This window comes from Schistocerca gregaria, chromosome 4 (assembly GCF_023897955.1).
Source record: "Schistocerca gregaria isolate iqSchGreg1 chromosome 4, iqSchGreg1.2, whole genome shotgun sequence".
Lineage (NCBI taxonomy): Eukaryota > Metazoa > Arthropoda > Insecta > Orthoptera > Acrididae > Schistocerca > Schistocerca gregaria.
In genome coordinates, this window is record NC_064923.1 from 668,955,505 (window position 1) to 668,973,590 (window position 18,086).

Sequence of the window (18,086 nt, forward strand, 5' to 3'; positions counted from 1 at the left end):
TCAACCCTCGTATCGTACAGGCTTTTTTGTTTTGTTTTGGTTAGTGTAGCTCAGTGTCATATATAGACTGTCAGAGACAGAGCACCTCCTGCTGCTAATAAGACGAATACACCGTTTGTTTGTTAAATATTCTTACAAGCTTCCAAGAGAAGTGACTTACTTACAGATACCTGTGTAGTTACTAGATTATTTTTGTGATTTCTTCCATGTTCGAGTGCTTACTAGGCACAAGCTTTTATTTTAATAACAGTGTAGTGTACAGTACCATCGTTGTTATCAGCCCTTATATCAACCCTCGTATCATACAGGCTTTTGTTTGTTTTGGTTAGTGAAGCTCAGTGTAGCTCAGTGTTGTTTAGACTGTTAGTGAGAGAGAACTTCGAATTCCTGTTGCTAATAAGCCAAGTACACTGTTAGTTTGTCACTTATTTTTATGAACTTCAAACAGGCACGACTAGAGTAATGGGATAGGAACTGTGATTGCTGTGTACAGATACAAGCTGAGTTGGCAACCCTTTGCTCACAGCTCCAGGCTGAGTTGGCTTCTGTCACACAGCTTGAAGCTGCTGCCAAGGGGCATCACTGTGTGGGGACAGATGCAGATATGCGAGGGACGTCAAGCATGTCCCATGTGTCCCCTGATCGGTCCACTATGTGACTGCCCTGGGTACTGCCTGCACTGAAGTTGATCCCTCACCTGTGGTCGAGTGGGAGATCATTCCAAATTCTGGCAGACAGCGAGAAACTTTCTGAGAACAGGTTTCGGGCATTGTCTTTGGCTGACAATGTCTCTGAGTCAGAAGCAGTCGACCATTCTGTTCCAGAGGAAGCTCCTTGGCCCGCAAGGGCATTCACAGAGGGTGGGTTTGCTGGTAGTTGGGAGCTGCAACGTTAGGTGCGTAATGAGGCCCCTTAGGAACATAGCTGCCAAGGAGGGGATGTCTCATTTTGGTACCAGTGACGTGTGTCGCTTTGGATCAGAGGAGATTCTCTCTGTTTTTGGGCAGCTAGTGGAAATGGTAAAGACTGACAGTCGTGCTTGTGAGATTAAGGCGGGCTCACCATGTGCAGTATCATCGATAGAACCAACTGTGGTCCTTTGGTGCAGAGCTGAGTGGAGGGTCTGAATCAGAGGCTCGGATGGTTCTGTGACTGTGTAGGTGGCAGATTCCTTGACTTGCGCCATTGAGTGGTAGGTTTCCAGGTTCTGCTTAATAGGTCAGGAGTCCAATACACACAGCAAGTGGCTACATGGGTAACAGGGGCTGTGTGGAATGGACTGGGCAGTTTTTGTGTGTTAGAGGGCCTCAGAGAACCACAGAAAGGGTGTCCGTCTGAAAGGGGGTAGGTAAAACACAGTAAGTTAGTCGTAGAAACAATCGGTGTTGTAGTTGTAAATTGTCGTAGCTGTGTTGGGAAAGAACAAGAGCTCCAACCCCTAATAAAAAGCACTGTAGCTCAAATAGTTACAGGTACAGAAAGCTGGCTAAAGCAGGAAATTAGTCCAGCAGAAATTTTTTCAAACGATCTAACAGTGTTCGGAAAGGATAGATTAAATATGGTTGATGGTGGAGTATTTACTGCTGTCAGAAGTAGTTTGCCTTGTAGTGAAATTGAAGTAGATAGTTCATGTGAAATAGTGTGGGTAGAGGTTATACTTGACAATCAAACTAAACTAATAATTGAATCATTTTTACCAACCCCCCAACTCAGAAGATATAGTTGCTGAACAGTTCAAAGAAAACTTGAGTCTCATTTCAAATAGGTGCTCCACTCATACAATTATTGTTGGTGGTGACTTGAATCTACCCTCAATATGCTGGAAAAATTATATATTCAAAGCTGGCAGCAGACATAAAACGTAATCCAAAATTGTGCTGAATGTTTTCTCAGGAAATTATTTCGAACAATTAATTCATGAGCCCACTCGAAGTGTAAATGGTTGGAAAAGGATACTTGAACTCTTAGCAACAAATAATCCTGGACAAATAGCGAGTATCATGACGAATACAGGGATTAGTGACCACAGGGCAGTAGCTGCTGGGCAGAAAACCATAACACCTTCAACCATCAAAAAGAAACGCAAACTATAGCTATTTTAAAAAGCTGATAAAAATGCTCTTAACACCATTTTAAGACCCAGTCTGCACTACTTCCGATCTGATCACATAAGCATAGAAAAGTTGTGGAATGATTTCAAAGAGATAGTATCGACAGCAATTGAGAGACATATACCACATAAATTAATAAGTGATGGTACTGATCCCCCATGGTACACAAAACAGGTCAGATCATCAGATCACTGTTGCAGAAGCAGTGAAAAGAGCATGCCAAATATAAAAGAACATAAAATGCTATGACTGGCAAATTATTGCAGAATTTTGAAATATACCATGTACTTCAATGTGTGATGCTTTCAATAATTTCCGCAATGAAACTCTGTCTCGAAATCCGGCAGAAAACCCAGAGAGATTCTGGTCATACATAAAGCACACCAGTGGCAAGATGCAATTAATACCTTTACTGCGCGATAACAACGGTGAAGTCACTGATGACAGTGCAAATAAAGCAGAGTTATTAAACACGGTTTTTGAAAACTCCTTCACCAAAGAAGATGAAGTAAATATTCCTGAATTCCAATCAAGAACAACTGCCAAGATGAGAAACATAGAAGTAGATATCCTTTGTGTCGCAAAGCAGCTTAAATCACTTAATAAAGGCAAGGCTTCCAGTCCAGATTGTATACCAGTCAGGTTCCTCTCAGAGTAGGCTGATACAATAGCTCCATATTTAGCAGTTATATACAACTGCTCACTCACAGAAAGATCCGTACCTAAAGACTGGAAAATTGCTCAAGTCATACCAATAACCAAAAAGGGATGTAGGAGTAATCCGTTGAATTACAGGCCTATATCAAATGGTTCAAATGGCTCTCAACAGCTAAGGTCATCATTCCACAGGCCTATATCACTAACATCAATTTGCACTAGGGTTTTGGAACATATACTGTATTCGAACATTATGAAGTACTGAAGTACCTTAGAGTAAACGATTTATTGACACATAGTCAACACAGATTCATTAAATATCATTCTTGCGAAACACAACTAGCTCTTTATACTCAGGAAGTAATGAGTGCTATTGACAGGGGAAGTCAAATTGATTCCATATTTTTAGATATCCAGAAGGCTTTTGACACCATTCCTCGTAAGCATCTTCTAACCAAACTGCATGCCTATGGAATGTCGCCTCAGTTGTGCGACTGGATTCATGATTTTCTGTCAGAAAGGTCACAGTTTGTAATAATAGATGGGAAGTCTTTGAGTAAAACAGAAGTAATATCTGACATTCCCCAAGGAAGTGTTATAGGCTCTCTATTGTTCCTGATCTATGTTAATGACAGAGGAGAAAATCTCAGTAGCCATCTTAGATTGTTTCCAGGTGATGCTGTCATTTACTGTATTGTAAAGTCATCAGGTGACCAAAACGAATTACAAAATTATTTAGATGTGATATATGTATGGTGCGAAAAGTGGCAATTGACCCTGAATAAAGAAAAGTGTGAAGTTATTCACATGAGTACTAAAAGAAATCCACTAAATTTCAATTACGCGATAAGTCACACAAATCTTAAGGCTGTAAATTCAACTAAATGCTTGGGGATTACAATTACAAATAACCTAAATTGGAACGATCACATAGGTAATGTTGTGAGTAGAGCAAACCAAAGACTATGATTTATTGGAAGAACACTTAGAAGGTGCAACAGGTCTAGTAAAAAGACTGCTTACGCCATCCTTGTCTGCCCTATTCTAGAGTATTGCTGTGTGGTGTGGGATCCACATCAGGTGGGAATGAGGGATGAAGGACAACTTGTTTTGTATTATTGTGAAATAGGGGAGATAGTGGCACGGACATGATACGTGAACTGGAGTGGCAATCATTAAAACAAAGGCATTTTTCATTGCGACGGGATCTTCTCATGAAATTTCAATCACCAGTTTTATTCTCTGAATGCTAAAACATTCTGTTGACACCCAGCTACATAGGGAAAAATGATCATCATGATAAAATAAGAGAAATCAGGGCTCCTGCAGAAAAATTTAAGTGCTCATTTTTCCTGCACGCCATTCGCGAGTGGAACAGGAGAGAGACAGCTTGAATCCTCTGCCAGGCACTTTATTGTGAATAGCAGAGTAATCACGCAGATGTGGAAATTCAGTATCAATTTTAATGTGTGTGTTTGAAAAGTGGCTGCAGCAGCCAAGGTTTCTTCGATCATCACTGTTTCTTTTCTTGAAACAAATTTTGTCACTTTTCACTGATGAATTCTGTACTTATTTTTAATCTGTGAACCCACCTGTCAGAACTCTTGAATTCAAAATGTGTAAACTGTTGTGGTGCTGCTAAAGCCCACTGTTGTAAACTGCATGTAAGTCACTTGCGCTTAATTCTGTCTGGCTTCAACAAAATGATCACACATCCAGGAACTGATTGCTGCATACTTATCAAATTGATTGCCTCCTTTTTTTATTTCTTCTTCCCTTTGGGATAAATATTCCTTCTTTCTTAATCGGCTGCATCATTCTTTTTGTAGTTTCCACATGGGGCGAGCATTTGCGATATTAACAACATTAATTTTGTAATCCATAGAAAGACCGTCTATTTCTCTTCTGGTTCATATTCATATGGTGAGCTGTGGTCTTCAAACTTTTGGAAAAGTTCATCTTCACAGCTTTAATTTTCATGAGCAAGTTCATCATCAGTCACAAGTATTATTTCAGCCACCATGTCCATAGTAAGTCTGTAAATTTCGTCACCCAGCAAGAATGCTTCATGAGAAATTGTCATTGAAGATTCCAATGCAATCGAATTATTTGCAGCAAGCAAGCTTTCGTAATGAACAACTGTGTCTTTTAACATAACCTTTGACACTTCACTGTGTAATGAATCTACAGCTTCTGTTACTTTCGTGAAGTCTTCATTGACAAACATTTTTAATTCACAGTATTGTGAAAATTCCAGTAACATTTCACAGTACATAATTCTACAAACTCTGTGAAAGGTAGGAATGAACTGGCATCGTAGCAGATCAGGCCTGTTGCTCGATTAGTTCAGTACTTCCTGACTGTCTGCGTGTGTGTATATATGATAGGCAACAGCTATACTCTGCTTTTCCATGAAGACACCATTTACTCGAATTTAAAAGAGTATTTATAACCTTTCCACAGCTTATAATATCACTTAATTTTGTAATAACATTGTAATGACAGTAATTAATACTTTACTTCCATTAAAAATGCATTTGAAATTATTCAGTGTTTTAAATGAAAGTATTGATTCATGTAAGTCACATGTGACAGCCATTTCGCAAACAAAATAAAATTATTTATTGTTTAAATATAATACCTTCGGTTGTTAACTGTGTTTAAAAGTTGTTATAATTTTTAAAACAAAATAAAATAAAGTTCCAGATCAGCCTTATGACATTCTAGCATGTTACTGACAGCTATTTCACCTGTATGCGGGAATGCTACTTCAACCATATATGAGGTGCAAATGAGCTATGCTGAAAATTTTAGAGCCTTTTTTCTCGGAATTTTCTGGATGGTGCGCTTTAAGACTTCTATGAGTGGACACCCCTTGAGGTATACTACCAGCCTGCGAAGTCTCATCCCAAACTGAATTTCCAAAACTGGAAAGTCCCCTTGTAAGTGCAGAAATTATGTCATGCAAGTAACTCCAACAATATTTCTTCCTTTTTATGAACTTTCAAGCTTAATCCACACTAGCTAAGGTTTAAGTTATAGTTGTGCAATTAAAGCCACAACACAGTACTATTAGCAACAACTCAAACATTCATTTTATGAAGAATAGCATTTTGAGCCACCAGCTGTACTTAATATACCATTATTCTCAACCAGTTTCAGTTTTAGCAACCACTATCATGGAGGAAAAGCTGTACATTGATGGATCAAATCTACATTAAATTCAAACAAGATACAGCTGTATCTTCAGTACAAACCTGCTTCATAATATTCTTCAAAATACTAAGATCCATAAAAATATGTTAGTGTATTCTATATGTCTCTTAGCTTTTAATAATGCATGTCACATAGTTAAACGCGGAGGCAAGACCCAGACTTGTCACCATGTCCAGTCTCCTCCACCCCCTCATACAATCTCTAAGACTGGTTATTTCTAAGTTGACAAAGATATTACTTTTTCTCAGAACGAAGAGTATGTGAGATGAGATTGTGATTCGTTTATTTAGGGGATGTTGTTCAAACACAAACATATTTTCTAGAGAACGAATATTATCTAATCTTAAATGTAATTTCTATACCATATTTTTAATTACTTTTGTATTGCCAAAAGTAAGATTATTTGTCAGTATCTAGCAAAAAGAACAAATCTGATTTTATAGGCTAATTAACATTGTCAGAGATAAAGTGAAAGTGAAAAAATATATTCCAAGCACATAACAGGAAATATAAATGAAATGTTTCCAGAACGAGAAAGGTCCCGAGTTTGAGTCTCGGTTGGGCACACAGTTTTAATCTGCCAGGAAGGTTTATAAATGAAATATTGTATACAGTTGACCAAACAGCATAATAATCCCGAAGGTTCACTTTTAGAATATAAGATGAACAAATTTCGAAGAAACAACATCAGAATGTAAATAGTATTGAATGGTTCATTTGACACAAAGGTATTGTCATGTGCTATTGAAGAAGTATCACAAAAGTACAGCTTCATTTCAGATGTCAAAATTGAAATTAATTTTAATATAATGTGATAGATAAAAAAAATGCTTACATAGTGGCGGCAGGAGAAAATGCATAAAAAGTTAAAGAAATATGCAAGATTTCAGTACCAGTTGCTCCTTCTTCTAGCAGAAAGGTTGAAGGGGAAGGAAGAGGGATGAAGGAAAAGAACTGGTGAGGTTCAGGAAGTGGGGAGAGTTTGGAAAAGTTGCCCAAAATCGTGGTTCGGGAGAGACTTAGCAGATGGGATTAGAAGGAAAGACTGAGGGGGACTGCACCGAATAAGATTTGAAAAACCTGAGCGCTTAAATGTGGAAGATAAGGTAATAAGAAAGATAGAGATTATTGACAATATGTAGTGCAAGAGTTAATAAGAGCAGAAAGATTATATTTGACAGAGGTGGGTGGTGGGGAAAAATAGACAGTTGAGATAATAAAAGATATAGAAAATGAAAAGTTAATGAAGAAATGAATAATTTCTGAGAAGAAATGCTGAGACTGAGGAAATTAAAAGAAAAAAAGTTGTTGTTGTGGTCTTCAGTCCAGAGACTGGTTTGATGCAGCTCTCCATGCTACTCTTTCCTGTGCAAGCTTCATCATCTCCCAGTACTTACTGCAACTTACATCCTTTGGAATCTGTTTAGTATATTCATCTCTTGGTCTCCCTCTATGATTTTTACCCTCCAATACTAAATTGGTGATCCCTTTATGCCTCAGAAAATTCAATACCTCCTCATTAGTTATGTGATATACCCATCCAATCTTCTAAAAACGTAAATTAAGGCCATGCAGGCTGTGAGAACCAAGGACATGTTGTACTGCCAGTTTGCACTTGGCTGAGTTCTGAGAATGTTGTGTCTGAGGGAAGAATCCAGGCAGCATTAGCAGTGAAACGCACTGAAGTCATGACTGTCATGATGTAGAACATGCTCTGCAACAAGATATCATGTGTTGCAATATACACCCCTGCCTGTGTCCATTTATCCTAACTGATAACTTGATAGTAGTCATACCAATGTAGAGGTCTGATCACTGTTTACATGACAACTGGTACACAGTAAGTGTACCAGTGTTTCACAGGTGGCTCTCCCTACAATAGCGTATACTGAGGTGACATAAGTCATGGGATAGCAATATGCACATACGCAGATAGCAGTAGTATAGCATACACAAGGTATAAAAGGGCAGTGCACTGGTGGAGCTGTCAACTGTACTCAGATTTCCATTGTGATTATGGCCACACAGCAGGATTTAACAGACTTTGGATATGGAGGGGTGTTTGGAGCAAGACAAATGGGACATACCGTTTCGGAAATTGTTACGGAATTCAACATTCCAAGATCCAAAGTGTCAAGTGTGTGCCAAGAATACCATAAAGCGCCACCCTTCACCATGGACAATGCAGTGGCCAACAGGCGTCAATTAATGACTGAGAGCAACAGCGTTTGCGTAGTTGTCAGTGCTAACAGACAAGCTACACAGTTTGAAATAAATGCAGAAATCAATATTGGACATATGATGAATGTGTCCATTAGGACATTGTGGTTAAATTTGACTTTATTGATATATAGCAACAGATGACAGAGGCTGGATCCTAGATGACTGGAAAACTGTGGCCTGGCCAGACAAGTTCCAGTTTCAGTTGGTAAGAGCCGATTGTAGGGTTCGAGTTTAGCACAGATGCGAAGAAGCCATGCACCCAAGTTGTCATCAAGGCAATGTGCAAGCTGGTGATGGTTCCACACAGGTGTGAGCTGTGTTGACATGGAATGGACTTGGTCCTCTTGTCCAACTGAGCTGATCATTGACTGGAAATTGTTATATTCAGCTAATTGGAGACCATTTGCAGCCATCCATGTACTTCATATTCCCAAACAATGACAGAATTTTTATGGATGACAATTCAGTGTGTCATTGATCCACAACTGTTTGCGATTGATTTGCAGAATATTCTGGATGATTTGATTTGGCCATCCAGTTTGCCTGACATGAATCCTATTGAACATTCATGGGATATAATTGATATAATTGACAAGTTAGTTCACACACAAAATCCTGACTGGCAACACTTTCACAATCATGGACAGCTATAGAGGCAGCATGACTCAATATTTCTGTAGGTGCTTCCAAAAACTTGTTGAGTCCATGACACATCGAGTCACTGCACTACACCAGGCAAAAGGAGTTCCAACAATATATTTGGAGGTATCTCGCAATTTTTGTCACCTTAGTGTATGTTTCACCAGTTACAGGCCAATTGTAGTGGCATTCAGTTTGAAAAAAAATTCATAATTATTTTCATCATAATTCTTTTCATCATTCCTGTTACACAACCTGCTGTATGTATTTACTGTTCAGTGTACACAACCTAACAACAGGACCAATGCTCATGGAAACAAATCAATTTCTCAAGTACTATAGTACTAGTTTTGTCAGTCTAAATAGACTTACAGCGTTGTTCTCTATTTTGTATACTATTTGCTCTGCAAGTCAGTTAAATGAGTTCCTTCTACCAGAATTTTTTGTTTACTTCCAGTTCTCTTCCTGTGAAACACTATTTCGTTTAATATTGTGTGCAAAACATTATCTGTTTTGGAGCAAGAACTAGATTTTTAGAAATCCTCCATTGTTTGTTGGATTACCAATTTCCGAAACATTCTGTAGCAATCATTTCCGTACCAACATTCCAGGGAAGCGTGTCCTTTATTTTGCTATTTCTTTCTGATGCAACCTATTGTAGGAAGACTTTCAATATGAAATAAGTCATCTTCAGGGCAAACTGTTAACATCAGCAATAGTCATGTTAAAAATTCCTTAACACATTTTATTGTACATATACTCCCTCTTCACCTTCCGCTCATTTGATTTTTAAGACTTGTGTATCACCTTGACTAACAAAAAAATGCAGTTTACATGCATCTGTCACAACATGAATGACTGTAATTCTGGTTCTAATTCAGTTACAGTAATGAAAATAGTACCATTGGAAAGCTAATGAATAGACCTTTACATTGATATGCTGTATGGCAAGTTTCTGAGAATTTTCATACTGAAGGTCCTTGACCTTGGACTTTGACCTTGAATATCTCAAAACACCCCATCTTCAATTTTTTTGAAAAAAAAAGTATTTAATTGCTCCAGTATTTACTATAAATATGATAAATATCAAGATGGCACACCAAAGGCATTATGCACAAAAAATTATTTTGTCTGCATCAATACACTACCGAAATGAAGGTAACACACATATATGAAACAAAAATTATGATAAAGTACAATCCACAAGTAATATTGTATAAAAATATGGTTTACATTATTATAGTGGTATTATGAATTATTTACATTACAGTTGTAATGAAAAGGCAATGAAAAGTTATTAGATCTCTTCTCACAATTCTCCAACGAAATTTTTAATGTTCACCAGATCTGATGCAGGGAGATTGTATGTCCTTCCAGTTGGTGTCACTGGATCCACTCTTGTGATAATGTCACATTTTCTGATGACACAAGTGTCTGGTTTGACAGGAAACTCAAATGATGGTTATGGTCCATATGAATGTGAGAAGTTGACCTTTACTTCATCTGTTTCTTCGCGTGTTAGTAAGACATATGCAATCCACCAATGACTGTCTGTCACACATACAGGCAACAAATCCATGTATATTTGTTAACAGCATTTCATTCACCATAGCAATTACTGGCTTTTCTCTACTCACAAAAGAAGCAGAATATGTCTTTGTCTTTACTAAACCTTTGTAAACAGGTATTACACAATGAAGCTTATGGATACCTGGAATCGTCCTTGTATTTTTGAAATGTTGTTTCAGCTTGGCCTTATCTTCAGCATAATGGGAAACCAATGTATAATGGAAGACACATGAAGGAATATTTTCCTTGCACCACTCAAACAACTGTCATGATGTCAAAATATGATTTTTATAAAGTCGCTTGAGGCTGTCAAGTCTTGCTAACCTCTTTACGGTCCCTGCTACCCCTTCACGAGGTCCTTTACCATGCGTTGTAGCAAAAAAAAAAAAAAAAACCATTCTGCTGTAACATCAAAATCTTCTTGATGGTAGGACAGATTCATAAAGTTCTTTCTGATTTTGAATTGGGTAGCGCATCAATCTGAAAAGTAATAAATGTGCTTTGGATTGTGAAACTGACATTTTATGAAACTGATGAAATTTGTCTGGAAAGGGTAAACACACACCGTATCATGCTGAAGGCAGTTGGATATTTCCACATATGATACATGTCGTATTTCATTAGTGCTCGAGTCTCTGTAGTAAGCTACAAATGGATGAACTGTAGCCTGTGAATTATTGCAGTGGAATCTGTGTACCTTATCCTGATTGGTGAAGGAGTAATTTTCTGCAAAGTCACAAAGAACAAGAAACTCATTTGCTTTTAGACCTTCTTTAGTGATTTTACAGAAATGTGACTGCTGCTGGGAAATAAATGAGTGCAGTAGGAGCTGTTGTAACCTCAATGAAATCATCTGTTGACTTTGTTATAGATTCTAGAACTTACTGCCTGTAGTTAACCAACAATTACATGCAATTTTGTAAATGCAGTTCTTACCAAAACAGACCATACAGATAATCAATTAGTCTTTTCACGCCTGGACAATAGGGACATGAACCTAAGAAACATGCTGGTAGTGCAGGATTACATTTAACGAATGCTACACAGTGCTTGTATGATGGTAATGTGTATTCTTCACTCTTTGTTAGTGGTTGGATTTGGTGTCACTAATATACCATGTTCAGCTACTAACTGTTTTGCACTCCGTACCATGTAATCTGAAGCAGAAAATTCTTTCATAGTTTTCCTTATATTCTAACTCTTTCAAGTTATAGTTAGAATTTGTGTTTTGTCGCACATAGGTCTGAATTGTGAAACTCATCTTTCAGCTCTCTTCTTTTTCTGGTTGTGCCACCTAAGTATGCTCCAACACAGAGGCTATTGCTTTCAGTTTTTGCTTTGGGTACTTTTTCTCAATGTGAAGCCTCTTTTTCTTCACAGGAGATTCACCTAAATACCGAAGGCTACTATTTAAAGCATCGAGTGCCAGATCAGATGCTACTCTGGAAGTACCTGGCACAACTGAGGCAACATCTGCAGTGATTGTTGGGTTTTGTGATATTTTTTTCTACATTTACTGCAAATTTTCCCACTTAACAATACATTAGGATATTTGTTTATCATTCACTTCTGAACATTCCTTAAATTCTTCTGCACTCTTGCATGACCTTCTTCCCTGAATGGATTGCGCAACAATAAAATTTTGACTTGAAATCCATTTTTTACTAAATATTACCTTACGACACATATCCACTGCACTTTTTTAAACGAGCCACAGCCACAAAACATACGAAACAAAATTTGCATAATATGTAGATATCAGTGGACTAATGGTGACTAGTTGAAATAAGAGTTTCTCTGATTGGCTGTTCACTAAAACAGGCTAATGTTGATTGGTTGAAATAAAAGTGCTCTCATTGACTATTCACAGCTAGGAATATTAAAGAACTGGTCTGCATAAAAGTAACTGCTTTTTGCTGGTAGTACAGAACAAACTGGATACATAGCTGCTTACTGCATGTTGATGATGTACTTAAGTTGACAAAATAATTATTTGTGCATGATGTCTATGGTGTGCCATCTTGATATTTACCATATTTATAGTAACATACTGGAGCAATTACATACATTTTTTTCAAAAAAAATTGAAGATGGGATATTTTGAAATATTCAAGGTAAAAGTTCAAGGTCTATGATCTTTAGTATGAAAATTCTCAGAAACCTGTCATGTGGAGTATCAACATAAAGGTCTATTCGTTAGCTTTCCAATTGTACCATTTTCATTACTGTAACTGAATTAGAACCAGAAATACAGTCATTTAGATTGTGACATAGGCATGTAAATTTTGCACAAATTACCTTCCCAGACATGTAACTTTCTTCACAGCTGAAATGCACATCTGCAAATTGATATTTTTCCATCTCTTATCTGGGTCATTGAATGCACCAAAGTTGAAAGAAATCTGATAGGGTCAGGTTGAGAGGTGCGTTGAAGTGACATGGAATGATGTCATAATCCCAAGTGTAGCACTTTTCGCCCTTTCTCCAATGTCTTATGGCATGTAAGATAAAGTGATTGTGTGGGTCAGTGTGAGTGAGTGAGTGTCATTTTGTAGTTTTACTCCTCACTGTGTGCTAACATTTTTAGCAATTTTCTCCACATGTGTCTCTCTTAATATTTGTAAGGTTGCATGCCTATAAACTCCCCCCCCCCCCCCCCCCCCCCCCCGCCCCCCCCTCTTAGATGATGTGATGTATTTATAAATACTCAAAATAAAGAACATGCAGCTTTGAGATGAGAAGCAGTATTCTTCTTAAAACGTCTACCACCTCATACCTAGAGTAGAAAGAAGGGGGGGGGGAGTGGGGTGTGTGTGTGTGTGTGTGTGTGTGTGTGTGTGTGTGTGTGTGTGAGACATCTACATCTACACTCTTCAAACCACCATGAAGTGCATGGCAGAGGATATGTCCCACTGTACCAGTAATTAAGGTTTCTTCCAGGTCCATTCATGTTTATTGTTTGACTGCCTCTCTGCATGCTGTAATTATTCTGATCTTGTGCTCACAATCCTTATATGAGCAATATGTAGGGATCTGTAGTGTATTTCTAGAGTCGTTATTTAAAGTCGGTTTGTGAAACTTTGTAGACTTTCTTGGGATAGTTTCTGTATCTTCAGGAGTCTGCCAGTTCAGTCTCTTCAGAATTTCTGTGACACTCTCCACCAAGTCAGAAAAACCTGTAACCATTCATGCTACCCTTCTCTTTATACATTCAATATCCCCTATTAATCCTATTTGGTACAGATCGCACTCATTTGAGCAATATTCTACAGTGGGCCACATGAGTGATTTGTAAGCAATTTCCTTTGTAGACTGTCGCACTTCTCCAGTATTCTACCACTAAACTGAAGTGTACATCTGCTTTACCCACGACAGAGCCTGTGTGATCATTCCATTTCGTATCGCTACAAACATTACACCCAGGTTTTTATAGTCAATAGAAACCTTTTTTAAAGGAACGATTTTACATTTGATCTCGCTGAATGTTTCTACAGCTTCCTTCGGACAGCACTTAATTATAGAGAACTGTGTCATCTGCGGGCAAGGCAAAGGTCCCGAGTTTGAGTCTCGGTCGGGCACACAGCTTTAATCTGCCAGGAAGTTTCATATCAGCGCACACTTCACTGCAGAGTGAAAATCTCATTCTGGAAACGTCCTCTAGGCTGTGGCTAAGCCATGTCTTCGCTGTATCCTTTCTTTCAGGAGGGCTAGTTCTGCAAGGTTCGCAGAAGAGCTTCTGTAAAGTTTGGAAGGTAGGAGACGAGATACTGGCAGAAGTAAAGCTGTGGGTACCAGTTGTCAGTCATGCTTCGGTAGCTCAGATGGTAGAGCACTTGCCCGTGAAAGGCAAAGATCCCGAGTTCGAGCCTTGGTCGGGCACACAGTTTTTATCTGCCAGGAAGTTTCATTCGAATACTGAGTTAAGCACTTCAGCTTTTGTTGTGCTACCCTCAGTTTTAGATCCTGTCACATTTGCTAGGCACTGGACACTAACTTCGGTGCCACTATTAACAACCTTTACATACAACTAGAATTTCTTTGGTTCTCTTCTCTTTTTTTGAAAGATCATTTGACAGTACTGTGGTACAGTAGTCATTGAATGCTTCAAGCATTGGTCTCTTGACAGCCAAAAATGTTTCATTCAGCATCTTTCTATCTATAGTCCTATACTTTGTTTGCACCTATTTTGCAGTATCTTTCTTTAAAAGTTTCTTTACAGTGACTGTGTACCATCGGGGGTCCCTCTCATTGTGACTGTTCTGCTGGGTACTTATCTATTCAGTGTATGGTCAATATTCTCTTAAACTTGAGTTGCTCCTGCCCTGTGCTGGAAGTTTCAAGTTCCTCATTGAGATATGGCACTACTGATTTTTTATCTAGTTTACCGTATATACACACAGAAGTAGTGTCATATCTTAATGAGGAACTTGAAACACCAGAAAATTGAGGCTCGTCACAGAACCTTCGAAGTCTCTAGTTTAGTCCTTCTACTCAACTCAGAGCAAAGAAGCCACAGTCAGTTCTGAGCACAATGATGCCAATTGTGAGCTTCCATGAAACTCCATGTGCAAGGCTGGTCTTCGCAACCTTCTCTGCCAGTTGCTAGAATAATCCAAGTATGACCTCAGAGCCCAGGTGACAGGCATCATTTCTTCCAACGTGCACCACAATCTGCAGTTGGTTTCATTCTGTTCTCTCAGTGGCTGCTAGAAAAGCCTCTTCAACTTGTTGAATGTAACAGTGTAATTTGCTGTTTAATTTATTAACTAGTTTCAGCCATTATTAAGCAAAGATTTTTGTAAACAGCAAGAGCTTCACATGTAAATAAAAAATAATACATTGTCAAAAATGTAATATTTATAAGTGAATTTTAGTTGTACAGAGTTTCTCTTTTGAACTAATGAAGCAGTGCTTATGCAGCTCTTTACTTGGCTTTTTTACTAAACCACTCCTTGTGCAGCACTGGTTGTGACTTGTCGTAACTACAAACCTGGACAGTAAAAATCATAAATTTTTGAAATCTTTCCAATTGCTGTCCTCATAATACATTCATCCACAAAAATAATCAGGGCATCAGAAGCACTATTTATGATCATTGCCAGGAAATAACAAATGAACTTTGCCTTTTGATGTCTAAGAGGTGTGATTTCAATGACTGAAAACCTGGGTTACTCAGAAGCTTTGACACAGTGGATATGCAAAATTTTCATTTAATTTTGCACTCTTACACACTGGAATGAAAGATATTTTAACAAATTTGGATCTTCATTTTCATCTTTGAACACAAGGCCAAGAGACTGTATACGGAAGAAATGCGCTAGAAATGAGAAATGTAGAGGTTTGTGTGTGTGTGTGTGGGGGGGGGGGGGGGGGGTCCACTTCACACTCACAGACATAATTTATACGTTTATTGACCACAAGAATTATTTGATATTCTGTGGTGTGACAGTACAAGATTACATGACATATTTTTGTGAAAGCCAAAGATAAAATTGTAAATATTGCATATGACAGATTTTGTTGCATCAGCTGTACAACCCAGACATATAGAACCATTTGATTTTTACCATTTAAAATTGCTAAATGAATATTTTTAGGAACATTGTTTTGAGAATGACAAGACATTGAAATGCATTGTACACTCATGGGTGTAAATAAGTTATTGTACTGAGTGAGGATACATGATGTAGTTGAACAGTTAAAAAAAAAGTATGCAGAATGACAGTGATGTTTCTAGATGTGGTACATTCGAAAACAAAGAGAGAGGGAGGGAGAGAGGGGGAGGGCAGGTACCGTTCCTCTTCTGTTTTTCCCCTAGATACTGTTGGTGCAATTAGATTAGACTGATGACTTTACTGGTTTTTGCTAATTATTTCCAGCCCACTTTCACCATATGGTTGAGAGAATGAAGACTGGTTTGGATCTTCGCCACGCATTGATGATTTCGTGTAAGTAACTTCTCACTTTCTACACACACATTTAACAGTGTAAACAACAAAATGTAAGTTTGTGCACGACAGTGATCACTGATTTATATGTCGCATTTAGTTACAGATTTGTCTTTCCTCCAAACAATACATATTTTGTGTGTGTTGTATTAAGAACTTAATGAAGAAAACCTAGAATCGTTGCAAAAAAAATTGTAAAAATTGTGTAAAGATGATGGACCTCTAGTCATCAATCTTATACTAGCCCACAAGTCAGTTAAAATATGCAAAATATTATGGCATGTTTTCAACCTCTACAACTGGAGACTGGAAGATAAGTGGAAATATTGAAATGCCGTGTCTGTTTAATGCCTTCCGACAGACAGCCTTATAATTAACATATGTAGTAGTTCTAGTTGAAGTCACATTTACATGCAGTAGGAGAGCACATTTCATTGCCCCATTCGTTATAGAGTTCCCTACTTTCCCCATTAAAAATAATCTTCTGAAATTGAGAGAACAGGTACAGACTTTCGGCATCTTGGCTGCTTTCAGTAACAGTGCTACAGAACAGCAGCTTGTGCAGAGCAGCACACACAGGTGTGCAGTAGGCCCCAGCAGCTGCAGGTACGCAGAGTACTGGCACACCCACAGCCGGCACTAGGCAGCAAGCAAAGAGCACTATGTCCTAACTGCCACCGGTTCCTCATTCCTCTGTTTTCACCAGGAGAAAGCAATTAAACAAATACCAATCAAGAATATCTATTTCTGCCAATGAAAAGGAGTAATGCAAACGCCAATAAAGGATATCTAACATCCTTCCTCCTCATCCTCAATATCCTATCGCATTATGTTAACAGCCTCTTCCACAAGTGTATAAGAAACTTCTTTCATTCAGTAGTTAAAGCAACCTGAGAAAGGTCATTTGCAACCATTACTGAAAGATTGGAGTTTTTTACATGTGGTCACATAGCCAGAATAATTTTAGTGGACGATCTTGAAATTATGGTAAGTGCAAATGTTATGTAAGGTATTCAGCATATTTCTTTGAAGATTGACCAGTTCAAATTTTTCGGGACTAATATGACCATCTTCATAAATTTACATGAACAGTAATTATTGTATGGTTAACAGTAAATTTAAAAATTAACATTTAAATAAATCTCTGAAGCATCTTCAGATAACACAGTTTGACTGTTAGTTTCTGGTTTTCAGTTTCATGACAATGTGTAATTGTGTAATATTCATTGTTTGTAGTGTGTATTGATCAAAGATATTGCATTTCATTATGTTATTTTATTCCAGATTTACTCGCAACTTCCATTTAAATAATATTTCTTTTTATGATATTCTTGAATATGCTCAAGCAGTAACTGCACTGGTGCATCACATGTATATTAAGTTTTTTGTTGCTCTCTGTGACAACTGTTAACTTTTCACACAGTTATGTGAGAGTTTGAAAGCACAGTAGTGACTGTCTTACATCACGGCAGTGCTACAGCAAATGCATCATAGTGGCAAATCTGTATATGAAACCATTGTAAATTTTTTGAAGTGTTAACTGTAGTGAAATTAGTTATTCATCTTCCACTATTATGCAGGCACATGATGTTTGTCACAAACATCACTGGTAACCAACAGGAGAACGTCTGATAACCATTTCTTTCCCTGGAAAGAAGCAAGAATGTATAATTATGTGTAGCATATACCAATCTTTTTGTGCACTTTCAGCCAATATAACATT

At 37.9% G+C, this 18,086-nt stretch overlaps 1 protein-coding gene across 2 annotated transcripts in view; it reads left to right on the forward strand.

Annotated features, from left to right (window-relative positions):
* Positions 1 to 18,086, forward strand: part of LOC126268190 (CAAX prenyl protease 2) — a 114,709-nt gene that overhangs the window by 82,111 nt on the left and 14,512 nt on the right. For both annotated transcript variants that reach the window (XM_049973799.1, XM_049973800.1), the window contains exon 5: positions 16,295 to 16,363. In XM_049973799.1, the coding sequence (XP_049829756.1) occupies positions 16,295 to 16,363 (69 nt within the window). The remainder of the gene's footprint in view (positions 1 to 16,294; positions 16,364 to 18,086) is intronic.